At 41.1% G+C, this 24,868-nt stretch overlaps 1 protein-coding gene across 2 annotated transcripts in view; it reads left to right on the plus strand.

The window, feature by feature from the left end:
- The window catches only part of SMC4 (structural maintenance of chromosomes 4), a 58,418-nt gene that overhangs the window by 13,112 nt on the left and 20,438 nt on the right, over nucleotides 1–24,868 (plus strand). For both annotated transcript variants that reach the window (XM_066600508.1, XM_066600515.1), the window contains 7 exons: nucleotides 6,677–6,841; nucleotides 8,207–8,334; nucleotides 11,609–11,749; nucleotides 11,824–11,974; nucleotides 12,511–12,675; nucleotides 21,097–21,330; nucleotides 24,146–24,331. In XM_066600508.1, coding sequence (XP_066456605.1) covers nucleotides 6,677–6,841; nucleotides 8,207–8,334; nucleotides 11,609–11,749; nucleotides 11,824–11,974; nucleotides 12,511–12,675; nucleotides 21,097–21,330; nucleotides 24,146–24,331 — 1,170 coding nt within the window. The remainder of the gene's footprint in view (nucleotides 1–6,676; nucleotides 6,842–8,206; nucleotides 8,335–11,608; nucleotides 11,750–11,823; nucleotides 11,975–12,510; nucleotides 12,676–21,096; nucleotides 21,331–24,145; nucleotides 24,332–24,868) is intronic.

Raw genomic sequence — 24,868 nt, forward strand, 5'->3', positions numbered from 1 at the left:
GGTATTAGTGTATCTTGACACCACCAGTAAGTCCTGGTGGATTACCCTATCGGGAGCTAGGGGTGTGAGAGGGCGTTCTCTCTGTCAAACCCCTACCTTCCAGTGGCATCAAGATGCACTAATACCCTACAGGATGGCATGGTGTATGCCAAAACTGTAGTGCACATTGCTGCATTTTTGTAATTTTTATTTTTTTGCCCTTTTCTGCTATGCTATACCCTTGAAGGTCTGGTTCGCACAGAAAATTTGCATGCAGAATATGCAGCAAATGGAACCCAAAGGATTTGTTCCCATGCGGGTATTTGGCTGCGCAATTCCGTTGCACAAGAAAAAATGCAGCATGTTATAGTTTCCTGCGCATTTGCATAGGAAAAGAACATTTCTTGACCAAAATTGAGCACATTTAGCTTAGTAAAGCTTTTAGCTTTCAGTTATCAGGGCAGGGCTATGACAAGTTCTTATCCAGCTTATTAAACACCTAACAGTTAATAAGTATAGTAAATCTTTGAGCATCAGAATGTGATGTAAAAAGAAAAGTGGTCATTGCGATTGTATTGTTTTGCATTAGTTCTCATCAGACTTTTTAAATTTTTTTTAATTTACTTTTTATAAGGTAGAACTTTTTGTATAATAGTTCAAAAGCTTTTTGCGCCTTTTTTAAAAACTTTTTGAATTTATATAAACCTGTAAAAAAACAAAACATGATTGATCCAATTGTTAAAGCTAAATTTTTACCTAGAATGCACAATTTCATAGCACTCATTTCACCAATTTGTGCTTAAAGGGGTTGTCTCACGAAAGCAAGTGGGGTTATACACTTCTGTATGGCCATATTAATGCACTTTGTAATATACATCGTGCATTAAATATGAGCCATACAGAAGTTATATACTCACCTTCCCTGCGCTGGCGACTCCGTCTAATTTCAGCGTCTAATCGCCCGATTAGACGCGCTTGCGCAGAAGGGTCTTCTCCTTTCTGGTCGGTCCGGGTACGAGCGGCGTTCTGGCTCCGCCCCTTCTACGCGTCTTCGCGTAGCTCCGCCCCATCACGTGTGCCGATTCCAGCCAATCAGGAGGCTGGAATCGGCAATGGAACGCAAGACATCCACGGTGCACCATGGGAGAAGACCCGCGGTGCACCATGGGAGAAAACCGCGGTGCATCCCTGGGAAAGGACCGGCGGCCATTTTTGGAAGAAGTTTTATAAGTTGCTGAAACGCAAGAACAGTGAGTAGAAACCATCGTTAAAAGCCATTTACACTTGTGCATAGTAATGTTTGGTTTAGAAGGGGGACTGGGCAAAAAAAAATAATTCAGGTTTGCCTCGAGAAAACCCCTTTAAGGCTTGTGACAGAATGTTTGTAGAGGAGTACGGATTTTGTGATGTTGCGTTTTACCCGGTGGTAAAGTGTCAAATGGTAATTTTCCCAACTCAACAGCATCACCACACAGCTGTCTTCTGCGGCACACCTGACCGTTCTGCTCCTATGTAGTCTGGGTCCGTTAGTAGAGGACATTAATCCCATTTATCACCAGAGGTCTTTTTGGACTTCGTGCCTTGAGCAAAAGTTCACCTTTTCGAATGCTGCTTTAGGTGATTCTGAAGGTGATTTGCTGCTTTATTTTTTTACATTTCTTAATTCCTCCCCAAATCTAGATGTCTTGTTTGATTATTTTTGTGACACATGATGTTTCCTTACTTCAAATTGGGGTAGACTATGAATTTTAATTTTGTAGGACATTTTATTTTTTTAAGGGGAAAATTGTTAGAAAGAAAAATAGTTAGTGTTTTTTTTTCCATTTCCCCGCACTGTTTTAAGGTAGCTTTATTCAATTATTTACCCAAAAATCACTCCTCTAATTCCCCCGTGTATAACACCATGTATGTATGCATTGTATGATGTTGCAATAGTGACAAAACCTTTTTGTAGCTAGAAATGTTATCTTCCTCCTCTTTAGCTTTAGCCGTAGCCTCTGCACATGAATGATAATAACCAACCATGTAATGAAATATTTTGTTTGTGAGATTAGAGGTGGGTGTGTGGTGGTGTGTGTTGTGTTATTTTTTTTTGTTTTGTTTTTGTTTTAAAACCTTTATTTTCAAATTTCTTAACCTGTATGCCTGTAGTAAAATTTAGCAGGCTCCATGTTTTCTATATGCTCTGCTGTCCCCATATATAGACCATATATGGTCTTTACCAACTAGACCACTGTCAGTAGTGATCTGTAGTTAGACATGCAGCGGTTCATGCCTGCAAGCCCCTGGTATGGAGAAGTCATCCCTGTGATCATTACGGGCTCATGCCCATGACCGTGTTTTCACAGTGTATCACATGTGCAATTTGGTTAATGCAGTCAATGGACTTCCATTGTTCCATGCACACTGGCGTGTGGTCACTGCGTATTGATACACAAGAGAAATAAATCGCAGCATGCGCTCTTCCTCTGCATACGTATGCAGCGTGAGCCCTATACACTTGTATAGGCTGCACATGATACGCTGTCCAAAAAAAAATTGCAATCCACGTGTCCATAAGCGTGTGAGTTGCAGACATGCGCAGTGCCATGCTCTGCCGGCAGATCGTAAGGCTTCAAAATGTGTATGGCTGTTGGCATGAACCCTACTGACGTCCCACAAATTCCCAAATAACCACCTGAATGAGGGAGCAGTGCTTATGCATTAGGAGGTTCAGACTTCATTCCATACTGCGGATCCCTGCAGCACAAGATGGGTCAGCTGTCGCAGTAACCTCAGGAGCAGGTGGTGCTTATGTTACTTTAAAAGCCAATCGCTTCTGTGCTCCCGATCCCTGCGTTCTTCAGGACCTGAACCAGCTATACCTGTGATAAGGAGGACCGGAAATATATGGTAGATCTGCAAACTGGCGCACAGCTGGCTGCTGTTGAGGTGTTAAAGGGGGAATAAATGTGTTTGTGTGTGTGTATAATATTAGTGTATGTATAGATGGGTAGAGTAAATGTATTACAACAAGATGGGAAAAAAAGATTTTTCTAATCTGCCTTTTTTTCTGTTTTTGTTTTTGTAGAATTTTATTTATTTTTTCCCCCTTCTCTGACTATACATGACAATGGGGGCAGCTATCTTTCCTGAGCTGAATTTAGAGAGATGCTTTACAGCAGCTTCATGAACTATTCCCACAATGGACAGGAGGGGTCCCATTGACATGTATGGGAGAGTGTTCTAGGCATGTTCTGTGACCAGTTCAGGTCGGTGTAATCCTGCTTGTGATAATGAGATGACTGCTGCAAAGTTCTCTACAGAACAGGAAGTATCAGCCTATTACGGGGCTCTGTGGTCAGTGTAAAAAATGCAGGATTTAGTATAAAAAAAAAAAATAAAAAAATCTAGATTGTAACCAAAGATCAAAAAAATCTCCAGGAATTCTTACATATATTTAACACACAAAGTTGATTTATACAATAGGTTGATTTCTGAGAACATATTCCCTTTTAAATGATGTAAGAATGAGTTCACAATATGGAATGGCAGGGAAAACTCCCGACCTCGGTGGCATCATTCACCCATAGTCTAATATACGTTTAAGGCCTCATGTCCACGCGAAAAATAAGAATTAAGATCCGCAGCGTTTTTCCCGCACGCGGACCCGCGCCCCATAGGAATGCATTGACTACCTGCGGGTAGATAAATACCCGCGGATGGTAATTTAAAAATTTCTGGAGCATGGAAAAAAAATGGACATGCTCCATTTTAGTGCGGATCACACGTGCGGGAGCTCATAGAGCACATAGCTCAATTGATCTCCCGCATGAAAAATAAAAGACAATTACAGTGCAACCACAGCCCAAATCCGCTTTACAAATCCGCAGCGGATCCGATTTTTGCTGTGGACATGAGGCCTTAGAAATACGTCGAGCTAAAGATGTATTCATTAAATGGATGCTGTTATAGCAACATCTGTCAGCCATTAGTTAATGTATCTTTTTTTTAATTTTTTTTATTTTACCAGATTATTTTTTACTTCTAGTACAGATTCCTATTGGATGGGGTGGCATAATGTAGTGCGTTGTTTCCTCCAGGTAACAAAGGTGTATCTGGCAAAAGCCAGAAAGACACCGATAGGCCCCTTTTGGACACATTTAGCATGTACATCCCTAAATATAGGGGGTAGATGTGGTGTGAACTCAGCCTTACAGCTCTGTTGCACGGATGGAGGCCTAGATTATGTACGATGGCAGCACCATACCCTGATAAAGCTTGGCACACAAATAAGGCTCTGTGAGCTGCTCTTCTGCTACTTCTTGGGCTCTGAGGGATAGGGCTAAACTCTGTTTCTGAAGGCTGCATTACATAGGCTTTATACCTTGTGTGTTGACGTGTTTTTTTTGTGGCTTTACGAACAGGTTTTCAACTGCCAAATGTTAGTTTAGACCTGTAGTAAAATGAGCACCTCCAAATGTGTTGGGGCAGATTTATTGGGATTGAAGTTTCATGTAATGCTCTTATGTCACATGATGTGGCAGCCTTAATCCATTTGCTGCATCTTTGGCCGTCCGTGTGCCACATTCTGGAATTTACTTCAGCTACCACTATTTCAACAATAATTTTACAACTATTTCTGGAGGAAATTCTAGCGTGCCCGGCTGTGTATGGCCCTCCTGCTACCTGTAAGGCTGGATTCACACAGTGCGGATTTGCCGCAGTTTTGCCGCAGCAGATCCGCCCGCGGCAAAACCGCCCACGGACGCTAATCTCGGGATTAGCCAGCCATGTGGACGAGGTTTCTCAGAAACCTCGTCCACACGGGACGGCTAATCCGCTGCGGTAAATCCGGTTGAAACCGCGGCTGCGGCTTCAAAAGGAGCAGCATGTCTGTTTACTTTCAGTTTTTTGTTTATTTATGTTACGGCCGCGCTCTCCTTGATGGGAGCGCCGGCCGCAACGGAAAAGCATGCGGCCGGACCGCTTCAAAGCCGCCGCGGCGGTTCTCCCGGCGGAAATCTCGCGGTTTTAGCTGCAGCCAAAGCGCGAGATTTCCGACGAAAATACGCCCCGTGTGAACCTAGCCTTGTCCGCTAAACGTGGTGGTAGTATAAAAGCAGTCCCTTTTTATTTTCAGGGGGTCAGTGCCGTTTCAAAAAATAGAATGCTATGGACATATTATGATAGATAATTTTTTTTTTTTCAATTTTCCTCAATTCTCGTCTCTCTTCCCCCCCCCCCCCCCCCCCCCCCAGGCTTATCTATAGAACTTCAAAAATGACAACACACGACACCCAGCTTCAGGGTGTAGCAGAGTACAGGAGAAGGAGTGCATCCCATATCCTAGTCCAATGTGATGGTTTTTAAAATGCTGTAGAAGTTTAAAAAAATAAATAAATTCCCTTACGTTGTTTTCACATGACTTCTACCCAGACTGCTGTTAACCCTTGTGTAACCTCACTGTTTGCTTCACTGCACTTCCAAGTGCAGTCCTGAAACTATCAGGAAAATGTGTGCTAGCAGCTGCTTGTATGTGTAAAATACCATTACACGTAAATATAAATGTTGTAACTAAAATTAAAGTTGTGTTTTGTTTGTTTTTTTTAAAATGGAATTTGGCATTTGTCATCAGAATTGTCCTTCAATTTTTTTTATTTTTTTTTTCCCCTTCATGCTCTTCCCAGCTTGTGACAATTTTTTTTTTTAATTAAATAATTGCATGTGGGAAAATGTGTCTTTAAAAATCATGTTTGATACTATATGGGGAGATATAGTTTCAGGAAAATTTTACCTTGCTTTTGGAGATGCTTTCAATATGTAAGTTACTGTGAATGTAGAGTCAAGCAAGTGGGTCTGCAAAGCAGAAGTATTGCATCAGAATTGGCTACCTACTATACTGGGCCCAGTGTGTGCTAGATGAGGATATTAGATTGTGAGCCCTGCTGCACAAAGGACTGATGCAACATATTCTGCAACAATAGAATGTTGGTGCTAAAATAAAACCTATATATTAAAATATTTAACCCTCTAGTAGCCACCCATACATGGTTTTTAGGACAGCCTAGTCTTATGCTAGAGGAACTGGGTGCTTGCTTGTCTTGGCAGCATGACTGGACCTCTAATGCAGTTTATCCTGCATAGTGAACGTTTTGTGGTGGTGTGTGTGTTTTTATTTTTTTTTTGTATTTTGTCATATGTACCCCCAAATGGTGCCAATGAAAACTGCTAGTGCTGCAAACAAAAAAATAAGCCATGTGCAGCCATTTTGACAATTTTTATGGGTCTTGTAATGCAGCAACAAAAGTTTTTGCAGTGTGCGCTATGTAAATTTGATCTCGTTATAAGCCTACTCAGAGTAGGTTTGTCATGGTGTTTATGAACATGAACGCCATAAAAACCCAGAATATAATAGTGAAACTGGAGGTGATGTTCCATCAAACACAGAAAATACTTTCACCCACCCAAGAAAGCAAATGATTATACAATACTAGATGTAATCCACAGTGGTGCCGTTAAAAATACAATTTATCAGCAAATACCAAGCTCTCATAAAGCTATGCTAAATTAAGAGTGTAAAAGGTTGTGGTTCTTGGAATGCAGTCAGTTTTATTAGAAAAAAAAACATACAAAACCTGCTCTTTAGGGCCAAAAATAGATCCACCATTAAGAGGTTAAATGTTTTACTTGATTGTTTCCTGTCAATTTGTGATAGGGTGAAGTTGAACAAATTGCAATGATGAAACCAAAAGGACAATCTGAGCATGATGAAGGCATGCTGGAATATTTGGAAGATATCATTGGCTCAGAAAGACTAAAGGAGCCAATTGAACTGGTTTGTCGACGGGTCGAAGCCTTGAATGAGCAGAGAGGAGAAAAAGTAAGTCGTTAGCTGCCATGCTAAATCAAAGTTTTGTTACTCTACTTGGACTAAGCATAGCTGAGATCAGTTTTTTTTTTTTTTTCACCTCTTAAGGAGTGCACATGCTATACTCCCACTCCTCTAACACAACCACACCAAGCTATGTTATGGCAAAAATTTGTAGCGTTGGCCGCTCTGTATTCCCAACACCATACAGTTTAGTTGAGTGAACCACTAACTGGGAGGCTGAGGTTACTAGAGCTCCTCTGCTGGCTCTCCCTGAGCAACTATTGGTCCACCCTGGCCAACATTTGTAGAATTATCCTATCTCTCACCTGCCTACTTCTAAACCCATACACACTACCTCACCCCTAATTCCCTCACCCAATTACCTTTTACACCATCTTCCATCCAAAGAGCCAACCCCTGTTCCCTTTACCTCTCCTCTAGACTACCTGGCACTGTCGGCTGTGTGTGTGGGGTCAGCTCCATTTTACCTAGCCCAACGTATAAGTTTCAACTACTGGGGGCAACGTGGTCTTCCTTATGATTTTTCTATGGGCATTTTGCTTGTTTTAGCATTATATAGCTGCAATATTTTGCCTGGGAAAACTCTGGGCAGCAGGACAGAAGCAGGGGCTTACCCCTTATAGTTGTGGGGTCTGTCCAGGTCCAACGTATACCATATCCAGCACTTTACATTTTTCTGCTTAGCTCCTAGGGACAGCTGGACAGGAAAATTGAAAGCTAGTTTGAACTCAACCATAGAAGTGTAGCCTTTGAGCTAAAAAGTGGCAACATATTATCTGTACTGTCCGTGCTGTAACCTATATTGTTCCCACCAATGCTAGACAACCTGTCCTTTTTTTACAATAGAGAATTTCTAATTTATGTAGACTTTATCAGAGCTATACCTAGACAAAATAATGTAAATGGCTGCAGTATAGCAGCACACTCCTTGCTATTGGGTGAAAATAAAAACAAAAGAAAAATTATGTAAAAACTGTTTCAACACTAAAGGTATATGTACACATGGAATTCACCTTGGATTCAGCACGAATTCCGCCTCTGACTCTTATTGACGCCTTTTTTTCACGCACATCCACATGCGGAATTTGCCCTGTCGATGGGCCAAGTCCACATGCAGCGGTTCAACGTGAAAAGTCTCGTTTCCGCATCAAGAATTGACTTGGCATATCACTTCTTGATACATAGCAAATTTTACAGGGCAAATTCCACAAGCGGATCTGTGCAAAAAGATGCAGACTTTAGAGGAGGAATTAATGTGGAATTTTTCAAAGGTGTGAATTCTGACGTATGGACATAACATAATGGCTACAAAAAATACAAGTTATTTTTTATATAACCTTTTTTTTTTTAAAGCTCAACAGAGTGAAACTCGTGGAAAAAGAGAAGGATGCATTAGAAGGTGAAAAAAACAAAGCCGTTGAATTTCTTACATTGGAGAATGAAGCATTTAAGAAGAAGAATCAGATCTGCCAATATTACGTGTAAGTGACATGATGGATAACGGACTGTAGGAAAATTAAAACCAAGTGCATCGTACTAGTCAAATAAGTTCATACTTAAGATATTCGCAGGAACTAGTCAGGTTGCTGCTTTTTTATTTCCAGCGCAAGTTGGCATATGAATTGGTCTTATAACTTATCGGAAACCCCCACTTTGTACAGTGTGTGACTGTATACAAAGTATTTCTCTACATATATAGACTTTGTAGCACAACTGATTTTCAACAAGCATCAATTAAAGTCCAAAAGAATATATCAAAAGTGAGTTCATATTCTGCAGTCAGTTTTGGTTTTTTTTCTTTCCAATGATTTGTTAGTGTTATCTAATTTATGGAAATTGCACTAAAAACTACAATTTTACCTCCACGTTAAGGCCGCCTGTCCACAGCCCCAACTGAAAATCGCAAGCGTATTTTTATTTTATTTTTTTCCCCGCCACGGTGGAGCACTAAATGTCACCACAATGAACCTATCTCAATGAAGGCTTAATCGCGGCATGCTGCAACTTTTTTTTTTCTTCTATTTTTTTGACTCAAGCGGAAAATTGCGATTTCCCACTTGTGTACATCGGCCTGTGCTTTCCATAGTTACCATATGGAAAGCGTGATCCATGTGCGATTATCGACGATTAAGCCATATTGATGTGGTTTTTAAAGCCAAAGTCTGGCATAAAGGGGCTGGAAGTGTAGAGAGATTAAGTAGTTGTTGCTTGTTAAAAATCATTTGCGCTACAAAGAGTCACAATCTGTATACATATACATATATCTATCTTTCCTACGTATTTTTCAATTCACGGCTTGTTTTAGCTTAAACTACATAAAGGCAGATAGGAAGGCCATGTTAAGTTGTATGTATTCTTATGGACTTTAGCGGTCATTGGTGGTTTTAAAATTAATCAATAGCACTACAGGAAGTCTCTTGGCCCAGAAGTTGTGCACGATGACCTATGTCGCAGTGATATGCATGGGTATGATTTGTGCCTGTAGCATTGCATTGCAAGTACTTAAAGTGTATCTGTCACCATTTATTGTTGCATTAGTTTCATTTAGGCCGGGCTCACATGAGCAGGTTGGATTCCGCATGCGAGAGACCCGCAGCGGATTCCAGCTTTGAGCCTGGCCCAGTGACCCTGCCTACCTCCCTAAACTGTACTGCGGATGACCACGGAGACTCGTAGGTGGTCATGCACACTATGTTAATAGCAATTGCTCATGTGCTGCGAGTCAAACGGCCTCCATTGACATCAATGGGAGGCCTTCTGCAACAAAATAGAGCATTGTGTGATTTTTCTTCCACTTGCGGAATGCACAATTCATATCTGAGTGTCAGAGAAAAATCAAAAATGCATGCCTTTCAATGCCAGCTGTTTACCGCTGATCGTCCACTGAAATCACAATACAAATTCGCCCCCCAGTAAGCATGGCTGGAGCTGTATTGATAACTCTTGAAGGTGGTTTCACACAGGCGCTATAATCGCGCAGTTGTTGCAGAGGAGTGGGAACTTGGCTGCATCCTCTATCTTCCTGTGATCGTGTTTTTTGTTTTTTCAATTTCCCATGTTTTCCTATGGGGCATACTTTTATTGCATTGCACGAACTTGCGATGCGTTTTTAACATTAGAAAGTCCTATTGACTTTTGTAATAAAAAAAAAATTCCACACTTATCGCAAGCGGCAGCGACGCAAGATTATTCTCAAGAAAAAGCATCGCTAACAAATTGCGAGAAGAGACGCAAATTTTCTCGCCGCAGAATCACGATCACCCGTTTTAAAGTTACCCTGACTTGTCAAATGAAGTGCAGTTCTGCAGCGTGAGAGGGGGAGCTGCCAGATCTTGTATCCTAACTCCTAAAAATAATTAGAGGTTAACTCGTTAAATTGTGTGGAAAGCACTGCACACCTGCAGCGCACGCTAAGGTGCTGTTAGAAAATCAGTCCTAGTGCAGAATTCTATAAAGATTTGTCCAAAGGAGAAAAAAATTCTATGTGCTAGCAGTGCCACAAGGGAACTTGGTGCACACGTGATCAGCTGCCAGGAAGCAAACGGAGACTGGTGGGGAACTTAAGAAAGGGAGTGTGTTTGTAAGTTTATTTTAAATCTCGCAAATGTGTAGAAATAAAATTTTAACGGTCAACCGCTTTAATGACCAGTTAAATTTTTCCTTTTTTTTTTTTTCCCCCCTTCACTGTGGACACCTCTTTTAAAGAGAACATGTCCTTTTTTTGTATAAGTAGTTCAGTTTCAAATATTCCTATCTCTGTGTACAAAGTCATACAGGTTAGGCGATTGGTCCCTAAATCAGACCACCCAATGCATATCCAAGCACAGAAATAACTGGGATTTAAATAAATGCAGCTTGGGGCCTATTCACATGGACGTATTCCATGTCTGGTCTGTGAAACTTGTACCGCTCTTAGTGTGCATCGGTGCTCACTTTTTCATACATTCAGGAAGGCCCAAGTGATGATTTTGTTGCACTCTGCTGCAAAAAAACAAATGGTGACTACAGGTGCTACATGTACATTCACTGCATTTTGGCTTTTTATTTTCCCTATTTGTTTTTAGAATACCTACAGACTCTAAACTGGCAATTTAGGTCCATGAATTGGGACCAAAATAGAACCTTTTCCAATAATTTTTTTTATTGTGCAGCATTGGTCTGTTTATTTGAGGGGGGGGGGTCTGAATACACCAGTTAATTTAGTGGGTTCATATTCTCTTCTTACTCTGTCAATAAAAAAAATACGGACCGAAAATACACATATTAATGGGTCCTTGTACTGAATTTTTTTCCCCACAATATCAGTTCATCCTCTAACATGTTGCCTGCACATTGAACAGTGTTTAGTGTGACAGATTTTCTTTAAAAACATGGGAATAAATTTACATTTGGCATCCCATAACTAAAACACTATTATTTATGGTGGTTTTAAGGGATTTTATACTGAAACACAGCATGGTTTTATAGTGTTCTTAGGATGATGTTTTATATTTTTAAAAAAAACAAAACTTTTTAATGAGTAAATACCAGAAGGTGATCCTGCAGGAAGGAGAGGTAGAAGTCTTCTGTTTTATATTTCCCATTACTTTTGAATCCACTCTTGATCTTTTCTCAAAACTGCATCAAAAGTTTTGATTTTCCAATAAAATAAGTTTGTGTGTGAAATCACCCTGATCATTTTATTTGGCTTGTATATCATGGCATTTTAAAATAATCGCTGGATTGCGACTAATTATTTCTACGGTCTTTTAAAAGACATGATTTGCAGAAACGTGCTCAGGATATGGAAGCTCAAAAAGAGAAAATTCAAGAAGACACGAAGGAGATCAATGAAAAAAATGCTTCGCTATCTGAAGAAATGAAAGGGAAGAATAAAGCTTTGAAAGATGTTGAAAAGTAAGCTGTGCTTCTACCGTTTTCCATATGTAATATATTACAATTTTCTTTAAACTTTTTCACTTTTTTTTAAGGCAAATAAATAAAATTACCAAATTTATTGAAGAGAATAGGGAAAAGTTTACTCAGTTTGATTTACAAGATGTTGATGCACGTGAGAAGTTGAAACATGCCAAGAGCAGAGTAAAAAAGCTACAGAAGCAACTTCAAAAAGACAAGGAAAAGGTAAATACTGGCCTAAGACGTTTTCCCATCCTGTCAATTGTATGTGGTGCAGGCACTGGACTATTAGGAATTTAACCGCTGGGGGGAACACCTAGTGACTAGAGGGGTTTAAATGACTATTTCGGTACGCATTTTCTTCTTTCTACATGCTAATATTAAAGCAGTGTTACAACTACAAGTCTCTGCTTACTACTAGCTAAAACAGACCCAAAAAATGCTGTGCTGTTTAGCTGCTAGGAGGCCTGAAAGAATACACCAAACGTGTGTGGTATGAATTCACTGAACTCCGACTACATAAGGAGAGAACTCTCCTTGCCCCTTAGGATGGGGATTGACTGGCTGCTGTGCACATGCGCATCCACAGCAGTCCTTTAAAAACCGCCCTGAGCTTTAAAGTTGCTAAAACCTTTTCCTCAAAAAATGTTCGGATTGAGTGGGAGTGAAAAGCACTAGTTACCCTATTTATATATTTATTTATTAAATAGTACGGTAAAATGATTTGTAAATTTGGTTATATTTCTCTTCTGCTTCAATAGGCGGAAGATTTAAGAAGTGTCCCTGCTAACAGCAAGAAGATTATTGAGGAGGCAAGCAAGAAAAAGGAAATTCTTGAAAAGCAAAAAGAAAAAGAGGAGGAGAAGTTGAGAGAGGTTATGGATAGTCTCAAAATAGAAACCCAAGGTTTACAAGAGGAAAAGGAGGTTCGTAACTTCATAGTTTTTACCTATGTAATATGTTTATTCCTGGAAAAAGTAGTTGGCAATAGAAGTGTATAAATGCATTCATGCATAGGATTTAAGCAGCCAATACTCGTACAAATGTCAGAATTTTATTGGCTGCATTGTAAAAAATTTAAAATATATTTTTTTATTAAATACAGGATATTTGCTTCTTTCAGTGCTGCTAAGGAACACATTTTATTTGTATACATTATGGGTGAAGAGTTATGAAACCATCTTAAAGAAATACTTTTATTGTGCATATCATCCAATCACAGCTTCCAATTTATAGTACTCTTGGATGCCATTGGCAACAAAGACTTTGAGACAGTTTTCATAAATCTGCCCCATATACTATATAATAATTGAAAACCACAATAGCTAGATATTACTTGAAAAATAACCTAATACTATGACCTACCATGTAGTCATAAACTTCATCTAACACGAATATAGATGTACATTTGGGAGTTTAGCATGACTGAAGGGAGAAATGTAAAATGAGGAACTCTTTTTTGGTTAGAGTGATTTCAAAGACAGGTGACCACAGCAGAGGAAAATGATTGTACAGAAAATAAAGTAAGTGTTGTGTAGTTTTGTAAAGCATTCTAGAGCTCCACAATGCACTGTTGTGTGACTATAAAGGTGAAAGAACCAAACCCAGAAACGTCTGCAGGGGCGGTCTCTTTCAGATGTCCAAAGTGTTTCAAGGAATTTGAGGATGTCCTGATTAGGGAATCTCCCTGACCAAGTATTTCACTAAATCTAAATGCTTTGATATGTACCCCTTTCTGGAAGACTCTAAAGAAATGGCCATCCTCTCCAGCGATAGACCAGTGTCACGCTTGGCGAAAAACACCAATTTGCTCATGCCTGACGCCACTTTTTTTTGTGGATTTGCGCAACAAGAAGCTAGAATTGCTGGCCAAAACATCCTTCGAAGCAGTGAGTTCAATAGGGCTTCTACTTAATGGACCAAGTTTAGCAATTGCACCACATCATACTTTCAGGTTCTTTCCAGGAAGAACTGGCAGATATTGCACAGCAATTCGGCCGCGCAGGAAAATATCTGAGGCCACCTTCGATGCTGCCAGAATTTTAGCTTTGGCCTCACCTGCCTCCATAGCAACAAGCTGGATCTTGTGGCTAAAATCCTGAGACATGGATGTAGTCTTTAAAATGTTCTTAACTGGACTTCCCTTTTCTCTGTTACCACCTCTTCTGGACGAGATCATTTTGGAGGCCATGGGAAAGGTGTGTGGGGAGTAAGGGTTCCCATCTACCATAGAATAAATATAGCCGAGCGAGGTCTACTCGGAAGAAACTACCTCAGATACGTTCCTTCTGATGCTCCAGTCCACGTATCTCTGATGTGAAGAAAATTGCACAGAACCTCAAGGAAAAGAAAACCTTTCTTTAAACCCCGACCTTTCTGGCATTGCCGTTCACAGATCTACAAATAAAATCCTCTGTATGAAGGGCAGCCCCCAGTACGTCAGTGTGGTGGGATGGCTTTCCCAATTAAGAAACACCTGTTTAACCCATATCACAAACGCCTGGGTCCAGGAGGTAATTTCCTCAGGCTATGCCATAGTTTGCCAACCGTCCTCCAACATTTTTTCAAGTATAGACTTCTGACGTCTGCTTCTCAGATAAATACTTTGGATCAGGCAAATATGCCATCTTTTTGCCGATGGTATCATTGTCCCATTTTCGCCTGCAGAGCGCTTTTATGGGGTTTTATTTCAATCTTTTCATGGTACCTAAGATAATAGATCTGTCCGCTCTATTCTGGATTTGAAAAAACTGAATCAATGTAAAAGTCTGGCATTTCCATATGGTGTCACTAAAGTCTGTCATTGCATCCATGGAAAGAGGGGAATTCCTGTTATCGATAACTAGGACACTTGCCTTAAAGTTTTCCAATCGAATTGCGAAGCAGAGAACACTAGCAGCTTGTGTCTTACCTGTTCAGGTTAGCCACAGCTTCTCGAGTGTTTGTGAAAATCCTAGCATCAATGTTGGCTCTTCATTCCTAGGGGATTGTGGCTATCCCTTATCTCGATGGCCTTCCCGCTCAGCCACTCTTTAATGGCTGGTGCTCACCACGGACGCCTGTATCCTCTGGTGGGGAGGTATGCTATAAAACTTCACAGCGCAAGGCACGTGGACAGTACAGAAGTCATCCTTCCCAATTAAATGTATTGGAGCTTTGGACCATCCTACTAGTGCTCCATTATTTCGCACCATAACTTACGGCTTTCCCAGTCTGACGGCTGTTGCGTACGTAAATCGGGGAAAGACCCCGCAGTGGAGAAAGCCCACCTACTAGCAATCTCGGCGGTCTATATATCAGAGGTGGACAACTGGATAGCAGATTTCATAGAATGGTACAGTTAGAAGTGACCTCCAGGGTCATTGGGTCCAATGCAGGATTTACTAGATCATCCCAGACAGATATCTGTCCAGGCTCCTTCTTGAAGATTTCCATTGAAGTAGAACTCGCCACCTCCTGTGGTAGCCTGCAAATGAGAATAGGGCTGATCCCTCTGCACTGTGACAGCCCTTCAGATATTGGTAGACAGCTATTAAGTTTCCTCTCGGCCTTCTTTTTTTGCAAGGAAATATTTCCAGATCCTTTAACAATTCCTCATAGGACATGATTTGCAGACTGCTCCTAGTAGCGCCAGCTATACCGTGGTCGGCGACAATGCTTAGATAAACCCTACTGTTCAAATGTCCTTTCCACAGGTATCCAAGGATCCAGGGCTTGCCACGAAAACCTTCCCCACAATATTGGGCCGGAGATGAGTGCACATTCCAGTCGCATTTATGTTTTATAATATGTATGATTGCCGTGGCCTCACCGTGGGTCTTCTGAGTTCGGGCAGGAAACCAGCAGTCAGGTTGGGACACGCCTGTATTGCAGATGTATAAATCCATCAGAAATACGCTCGTGTCATTGATCTTACTCTCCTCCACCAGCCTGAAGGGTTTCATCTAACAGGAAGGGTTTGATTCATGCTGCTTGTGCCAAATTGACCCTCCCATCGGCATGGTACAACAGGAATCTGGGTTCATCTGATCAGATGATGATTTTCCAATGTTTGTGGTTTTTGCCCACTGGAGTTTTATCATGTTTCTCTTAGACAGCAGTGGCACATGAACTGGTTGTCTAACAATGAGTTCAGACATTAGTTGGAGCCTCCGGTGCTGTATTTGGTTGCAGTTTTCTTGTCTGCACTGCCTGTTTTGAAAACTGTTCTAGACCTCCTCCTCTGACCCCTTATCAGCCATCCACTGGGTGCTCTTCTGCTAGATGTTTTGTTTTTTCTCCCCACAATCACATGTTTCTTGATAAACTCTCAATGCTGTTGCACAAGACAACGCCGCAGGTTGGCTCGAAGCCAGTAAACATCAGATGTGCAACTTCCCTTAAACACAGAGAACCAGGAAGGAAACTTTCCCATTCTGTTCTCAGACTTTAAATGAGAACTGAACTCCAAATATTACACGCAGAATATTGAGCCAGTAACATTTGACAGCTAAAACTGCTCTAATATACGCTATCATGGCTCTAGGTTTTTTTTTAATCCACCGCGTGTGTTTTAAAGCCATGAAATGCAACAGAAGTCCTTAGCAGTTAATGGGCCTTTTGCACCAGAGTAAGTGATGGCATAGCACTAGAATATGCTGTACCTTTCTCATTTGGATCTAACTACTGCGATCATTATTTCCATACATGGTTCTATAACCAACACCGCTTATCCAGGGCGAAGTAAATAGAATTATGGAAAGTCCCTTGTAATGTTCCGTTCAAAAGGACCAAAGAGACAGGTAGCCAGTGATCTTTGTATTTTGCCTATAATTAGTCAGTGATTTTATAAACTGTTTAAAATATAAATGTTTGTGTTGGTGCAATCATATATATATGCCTCCATGTTCAGTTGGTTCCTAGTCTAAAAAATGTCAATCCTTTGCTCAATAAAAGCTAGACAAGAATAAAAAAAAAAAGCAGAGTGCTGATAACAGCTTTGTTTATGTGCTACGTTTATCAGAATTGTATGGTGGTGATTAGATAGTTCGAATATAAATGCAGCGTGCCAGATTGTGCGGGTGATGCAAGTGGTAGTAAGGTCAGACTTGGTCACGGTGGCTATTGCCTACGCTTCCCCCTAAAAATGACTTCATTCTGCAAAATTTGGCACAAAAATTCGTGATTGAGTAATGATGATGATTTGTCGTGATGCCAGTCCGCAACAAGGCCTGAGTGAGGGGCAGCTGGGTAGCTGGGCTCCCACCTTGGGCGTGCTAAGAACAAAGTGTATAGGGAATGGTTGGTTGGGGGTTGTAGTCCCTTCCCCTGGAGGGTGGTATAGTACATGGTGCGGTGCAGGTGGTCTTCGGTGAGAAGGAGCTACAGGAGTCTTGGTAAAGGGGGAAGCAATTAAAGTCACTTTTAGGGCTCATGCCTACAGCAGTGACTGGCTCCACCAGCATGACTCCTTCGGCAGGGCGTGTGTTCCGCTACAGCGGAAGTATAGCATGACTGCTGGCTTCCATTGACTGCGTATTCCCGCAACAAATAGGACATGCCGCAGATTATTTCATGCTGTGGAATTCCGCAATGTGAACCTTGAGCTATTAGGTTCAATAGAACCTAATAGCTGCGGTGAAACGCCGGAAATCCAGCCGTGGGCGTTAGCCCTTGTTTGTAGATTTCCAATGCAGATGTACTCTTTCATATAAAACAAAACGGAGCTTGATACCTGGAGTAATTTACTGCACTGTAGACTCCTCTGTCCTCCTCCTGCTCTTATTTGTTCCTCTTCTTACTCCACCCAACTTTCACTGACTGCCTCCTAACGGCCTTCCCGTGTGGGAATTTCCCTTTACTCTCCTCCAATCACAGACTCTCTTTCAACAGTCACCCCATTGCCTGCTAGCCAGTCCCATAATTGTTCTCTTGATAGAAACTTGCCAATGAGCATTGACAGCCAGCAGCCAATAGGAAAACAATGGCTGTCAGGCAGATAATACTTAACACTATCACTGGGCTCTTACTGTTAACTAATTGTAAGTTCTCCGTCTATTAAAGTCCTGTTCTAATACACATTTAATGTTACTAGAATACATATAAATGCAATTACACATAATTGTTTGTAACGCCCATTCTGGGCCACTACAGAATTGTGAATATTTTAATATTCTTGGCTCTTTAGCCAAGACCAGGGTAACACTGAAATGCACAGCTTGAACATACTATCCATACTGTATGCAGCGTGTTGGAGCAGGAAGAGCTGAGCAGAGTTATAAAATAGTTTTGTGAGAGATTTAGTAGATCTCTATGATCATACATTGGGGAGCAACTTTGCACCAAAATCCGTGTGCATTACAATTAATTAATTCCATATTGAAAATGTCCACCATTTCTACAAGTAGTAGAGCATTTGAAAATCCACCGCTTGACTCTTTCACAGCCAATGAATGGGGGTGATCAAATCCCATTCACTTTTATTGTACTGTTGTACCTACACTGCTGCAGAACTTCTGCTCTCATTTCTCCGCAATGCCACAGTTTGTGAACATGGCGTAATTTTGTATTTTCCATCACCCATACCAGCACCAATGAGAGAGCTCTGCCCTACGGCTGGACAGGAAACCTAGAACAAATAAAAAGGGGACCCACTTCGTCCTTCAGTGGGTTTTTTTTTTTTTTCCTGCGGACAGGAGCCTGTTGCTGGTTTGCCTCTATGGATTGAGTGGCCTTGGACGGGGTATGACTGCTTGGCGGGATCTCCTTTCTCAGCTTTTCTTTCTTACCATGGAGACGGCAGGGACTCTGTTATTACTCCTGGTATGGAGTCAGTAGATGTACAAGTTTGTATGGAGTCTGGTGAAACCAGCGATGGTGCAGTCAATTGGAGTTGTAATATGGTCAATCCACCTGGGTCTGTTTCAGTGGAGAAGTTAGTGAATGCAATAAAATTCTGGTCAAATGCCTTCAGCTTTCCTGGTTAAAAATTAATACCTTTTTTAAGACTGATGTAGGACTCTGCTGATCATTATATAAGAGCAAGATGAGGAAAACAATGTACAATTTCAGCAATATAGATGTTAGCTTGGAGCAAGACCATGTGAACTGTAACCTTGTATTGAAAGTTTTATGAGTTTCTTACTGACGATGTTTCCTTTTTGTAAAGCAGTACCTTAACACTTGTGTATATATGTCTAGTTGTCTTGTCCAGTCAGACCCATGTCATTGAGTTGATGTATGTAAATGCCGAAATTGGTCCAATTAAAATGTGTCCTTGTTTAGTAGACTAGACTGTATTACGTTTTTTACTACCAGTCAATGTACTTGTAGTGCCTCGAGATCTAAAAGACCGGTCTTTACTTTGACAATCCTTATGTAGAGTTAATGCCTTCCTTTACAAATGGGCTTTAGGCTGACCTACATTTTTCCCAAGCTCCTGATCTTTGCTGTATTATGGGGTAGTTTCTCCCTATTAACCAAGAAAGTAGGTTTTGTGATGCAGGTGCCAGTGATGACCACTAGGTGCTTCGGAAGTTCGGAGCCATTTTGTCTCAATGCCTTGTTCCGCCTTCCCAGATTTCTAGTCTTCTGTGTGATATGGAACTTGAGAAGCAAACTCTACCTTAGACATTTTGTTTCTCACTTGGTTACAAAAGAAAGGCAGAAAAAATGTTTTGGCCTAGACGTACCACATTATAGTGTTTTAAAAAAAAAATCTTTTAGCCCTCTGTATTTTGAAATTTCTTCAAGAAGGGTGGAGAATCGTCTGTCAGTTTCCTAAAAGTACATATTTTGTTAGGGGCCTTGTTTGGTCACAAATAGCTGACCCTTCCTCGATAGATTTAATGAGTTCACCCGTAAGTCTAGTCTGCTCCCAAATCCTTTCTGGGGACACTAGTCCTTGAACTCTTAACTTGTGCTCCTTTTCGGTTACTCTAACTTCAGTAGGTGGATCTAAAGTGACAAGCTTCATCAGTCCTATAACTACAGTTTAAAGCTTGAACTAAAACCACTATTTCTGGCTTATCCTAATTTGTAATATTGTGCAATTGTTGTGCTTGCTTATGCTTTGGTAGACTTGGTTGGGGCAAGTTCCAACGTGAATCAATGGCTATTTTCAGTTGTTCGGAACACACATGCTACACAGTTCCTGGCCTGATAAGTACCAGCATGAGACTGGCTGAATTCTCTGGTTTTAGTTACTACCTTTTTGTTTCAAAAGCTTGCAAGAGTTTGGTTTTTTTTTGTTTTTTGTTTTTTCTTCTCAGTCTCCCTGTAATGTTTGACACAAATGTATTTATAATTTCTTTCAGTTTTAAGGTGTTAGCAAAGACTTGGTCCAATAATAAGGTGACCGCTAGTCTTGTTCTCAGGAGACTGTCCTCCCTCCTACATTGTTAATTCAAAATCCGAGGGAAGACTACCTTTTATTCCAGAGGTCAGGTGATGTTCAGAATTAGAGATGAGCGAGTATACTCGCTAAGGCACATTACTCGATCGAGTAGTGCCTTAGCCGAGTATCTCCCCGCTCGTGTCTAAAGATTCGGGGGGCGGGGGAGAGCGGGGAGGAACAGAGGGAAGATCTCGCTCTCCCTCCCCCCACTCCCCGCCGCAACTCACCTGTCACCCGCGCCGGTCCCCGAATCTTTAGAGACGAGCGGAGAGATACTCAGCTGTAATGTGCCTTAGCGAGTATACTCGCTCATCTCTATTCAGAATAGAGCAGCCGTACCTCAGGAAGATGGGTTTCTTTTTCTATTTCGATGCCCTATTACACAATATGACAGCTAACAAGACCATCTCCGAGTGGTATATTCTCCCCCCCCCCCCCCCTAAACTTAAGAAGTTGTGTGTTCCATGTTTTGCCCTGTTTCCTGCCCAGCTGCAGGGCAGAGCCCCTGTCTTTGGGTGCCATCATGGGTTCTTGAAAATCAAGTTACCCAGAAAATATAATCATTTTTATTCATTTAAATCTCTGCTACTTCTCAGCATCGAGCAGACCTATCAGTGATTGACAGCTATTTCTGTATGCAGTCATAAGCAGATGGCTGCCAGTCATTGATAGGACCACCCATTGACCTGTAATCTCAGAATGGGCAGAGATTTAAGTGAATATAATTTGGTGGGAAGAGATTTGGTACGACTTGTAATTCCATCTGCTCCGCTCCTCCTGCTCTGACAATATACCTGCCGTTTCTGACAGTGTATCTAAGCTGATGTGATCCCTTTTAATTAACTTGTTCCATGTTTAGCAATGAAAATATTTAGGAAGTTGTTCTTGTGCAGTAGACGAAGGCTCTGCCTTTTAAAAGGACATACCCATTTTGTTGTAATGTGGTGTTTTATTCTCTAATTTTATCACATAGGTAAAAGAAAGTGAACTGATGGAGTTGAACAAGAGTGTGAATGAAACCCGTTCAAGGATGGATGTTGCCCAGTCTGAGCTGGACATTTATTTGAGTCGTCATAATACAGCATTGTCCCAGCTAAACAAAGCTAAGGAAGCATTAAACCTTGCTTCAACCACACTGAAAGAAAGAAAAACTGCTATCAAAGAACTGGAGATAAAGCTGCCAAAATCTCAGGAGGACCTTAAAAAGGTGTGAGGTGGGAAAGGAGGGAGGGTGTTGGTAACAAACAAAAAAAAAAGGCTAGTTTTGAGGCTACCTTCACACACGATGACTGAGCTGTAGAAATTTTGCTGCAGAAATCTTGTTGAGTTTCTACAGATGTCCAGAGTTAACAAGCTGTGTGCAATTTGCTGCCTTTTTTGTTTCAGAATTTTTATATTTAATTGTGTTTTTAGTGTGTGGATTTTTGCTGATATGGTAGTGGTAGTTCTTGCAATGAACTCACTCGGGCAAACTTTGTTTTCAGACATCAACAAATGCAGATCTAGTGCATTTCCACAGCAAAAAAAAGCTTCAAAATCCGCAACAAAACTCTATTTGTGGATTTTATGTTGCCCATTGATCTGACTATCTGCTGCAGATTTTCTCAGCTTCCGCAGCATTAATAGACATGCTGCAGATTTCAAATTCACAGGGTTTCTAAATTTCATGCTTTTTCCACAGCAAAAAGAGTCTGATGTGTGGATTTGTCAAACCTCATTCATTTGCCTTGTACTGTAAACACTGTGGAATTCCCACAGCAATTCTGTGTTTGATTGCCTGTGTGAAGGAAACCTGAAAGCACTAAGATTCTGAGGGTAATTTTTTTGAGTGAATGTTTGTCTTTTTTTAAACAACCTTTTTTTATTTTTTAGTGGTGCTCCAATTTTCCATGTGAATACTTGTGTTAAGCAAAAAGCAGTTTTCACACATCACCTTACAATAGGCTGTTCTGTAGAGATCACTTTTCAGCAGTCTTCTAATTATCACTGGCAGAAATAGAATGAAATCTGTCACTTCTGTTAAGGCCCATTTACACGTAACGATTATTGCTCAAAATTCATTGAAACGAACGAATTTGAGTGATAATCGTTCAGTGGAAATGTGAAAAAAACATTGCTGGCTTTTCGTTGCATATAAATGCTCCGCATTCGGCTCTTCACATAGAAGGTGAAGCGCTGAGCGAGAATCCAGCGAGAAGTCTTTCTGTCTAAACGCTCTGACCGAGCGCTGACGGCGCTTGTGCAGTCGTTTAGCTGACTGCCTGCCCGTGTAAAACAGCTATTACAAAGGAGAAGGCAAATAACGCAGGATCCACTGTTGACAAGGAGGTGGTGGTCACAGCTTACCACCTTCCCTCTCACTGCACAGGACACTAAACAGGTCTAGAACACTCCCCCAGAGAAGTAGGTCATCTTCAGACTACAGGTTACTATGGTCCATGTGGCTGCATCTCTCTACTTGCTGCTAACAGCAGCTCAGCAAGCTGGCAGCTCCCATAGTCATGTACAGGAAAAAGAATAAAACTCTAATATGGAAAATAAACACATCGTAGAAAAGTTAGTTTTGGCTTTATTTTAAAGAAATCGTCCTACAGTAATAAAATCCGCCCGTTACCTTTCCACCTGATTTTTGAGCATTTCTGTTGCTTTTGATAACTCCAGTGTTCAGTTTATTTCACGGCCGATACCACTTGTCCACGGCCATCCATAGCTGCTTCTTCTGCATCCTGTTTCATTCCCTTGCCAGTGTCTGTCTGTTCTGTATCTTCTGCACCTAAGCTGATCTAATGTCTACCCAGTATGCCCTCGTGTGCCATCTCTACACTGCTCCAAATCTAATAGTAAATTTCCCCCTACCCCCTCATCTACTGAGCTGCCTTATCCTGTTCCTCTTCAGTAGTAAAGGGTTCACCAGGAATTAAAAAACCTAATAAATGCTGAATGCATCTCCTGGACTGGGGCAGGGCAGAGCCTAGCAGACTGCTTAATTCCTGTCAGGTTGACTGGCATTATGCCTGACGGGAAGAAACAGTCTGGTGTCGGGCTCAGACCCTGTTTTTAAGCCCTGCCCCCTCAGTCTTTAGCTTTAATCAACCCATTCTAGTGACATTTCTGAGACAGGTTGCAAAAAGATAGACATGGTTTTCAATTCCTGAGTAGCCCCTAATGACACATTCGGTGTGCGTCTGTGTTGAAAGAAAAGGTTGGCTTATGTATTGTAACAAACGGTATATCCGAATCTCGCCACATGCATAACAATCACCTGGTGCACAGTGGGTTAAGCCTGGGTTAGGGAAATCCCACCTGCACCTCCAGTCTAAGGGTTCACACTGAAAGGTGTCTTTGTCCACGATCCGGGGGTATCAGAGAGGCATCAGGAGTATGGCAAAACTCCCTATCAGCTCGATAGTTAGGAAAAAAATTAACTCCATATTCTTCTGGACTGCACAGAACTTTCAGTATAACGTGCCGTCCAGAAGAGCACGGAGTGAATTTTTCTTAACTCTCGGGCTCATGGCTTGTGATGTCAGCAGAAATTTGGTACGGTTTTTGCAGGATCATATGACCTGCATTCTGATTAGCGAAACTGTAGCTTTTTAGAAAAGTGCATTTAAAAGTTGTTTGTTATCCACCTCCCACTCCACCCTTTGACCAACTTGTTAGGTATCTGGTCTCAGAACACCTTCCTAAACTTTCAGCAATAGCAAATATTCTAATGTCTTTGTTGCTTTGTAACCCAGAATGTAGAATACAAATCGTGAAGAAATCTGCCTGCATGCAGGTTTGAAAGACATTTGCAGCAAGATCTATGCCTTCTTCTCTGACCTTGGTTGCTTCAGCTAGTGTCTCTGTGAGAGGCTTTATATATAGAGTTGCTACATTACCATACGGTTGTCAATCCACTTGGTAAAATTGTCTTGGAACGTTCACATACAACACAAAGAAACAAATGTTTCCTATTTCAGCCTAAAGAGTGAGGCTTGAAATATGATTTTAATATACTTTCTAAAATATATTTACAGAAAGAAAGTGAGCTTGAATCATTTGCACAAGAAGAAATGGCTATAAAGGATGAAGTAAGAGTCATACGTCAAAAAGTGGAAGAAGCAAGAAGCTCTTTATCTGCAAATCGTAGTAGAGGAAAAGTCCTTGGTGCTCTGCTTCAACAGAAGAAATTGGGGAAAATCCCAGGCATCTATGGGAGACTGGTATGTTTCTATTGCATGGCTGCCTCAAAAATTTATGACGGGGGTTTTTAGGGAAATGGATCCTTAGTTGGATCCTCCTCTTCTAGCCCAGTTCCAATAGCCATAGTTACATGACTGGCACAAAGTCCATGCCACATGACCCAGTGTCTGCACTGGGCTGGGATTGGGTGTTCTGACACAGCACGTCCGTTTAAGGATTTTGCCTCCTTGTACAATCCCTTTTATGATCCATATTTGATAAAATGCGCTTTCAGTGATCCAAATTGCCTACTGGCAGTAATTGAGACGAGGAATATAAACTTGACTCCTGTTTATTTAACAGAACCAACTCATTGATGTTTTTCGGGGACACAGCACCTTCCTCGGGTATCTGGATAAAACTCCAATTACAATATAAAAGGAAAAGCGCCAAAGGAAAAACCTAAAAAGAAAAATGTAGAAAGGATATAAAATCAAATTGTAACAATAACCATCTTTAATATAAGGGCATAATCATTAACTAGGATAATTATCCTTAATAAAAATCATGTTCAGTCA

This window comes from Eleutherodactylus coqui, chromosome 1 (genome assembly GCF_035609145.1).
Source record: "Eleutherodactylus coqui strain aEleCoq1 chromosome 1, aEleCoq1.hap1, whole genome shotgun sequence".
NCBI lineage: Eukaryota > Metazoa > Chordata > Amphibia > Anura > Eleutherodactylidae > Eleutherodactylus > Eleutherodactylus coqui.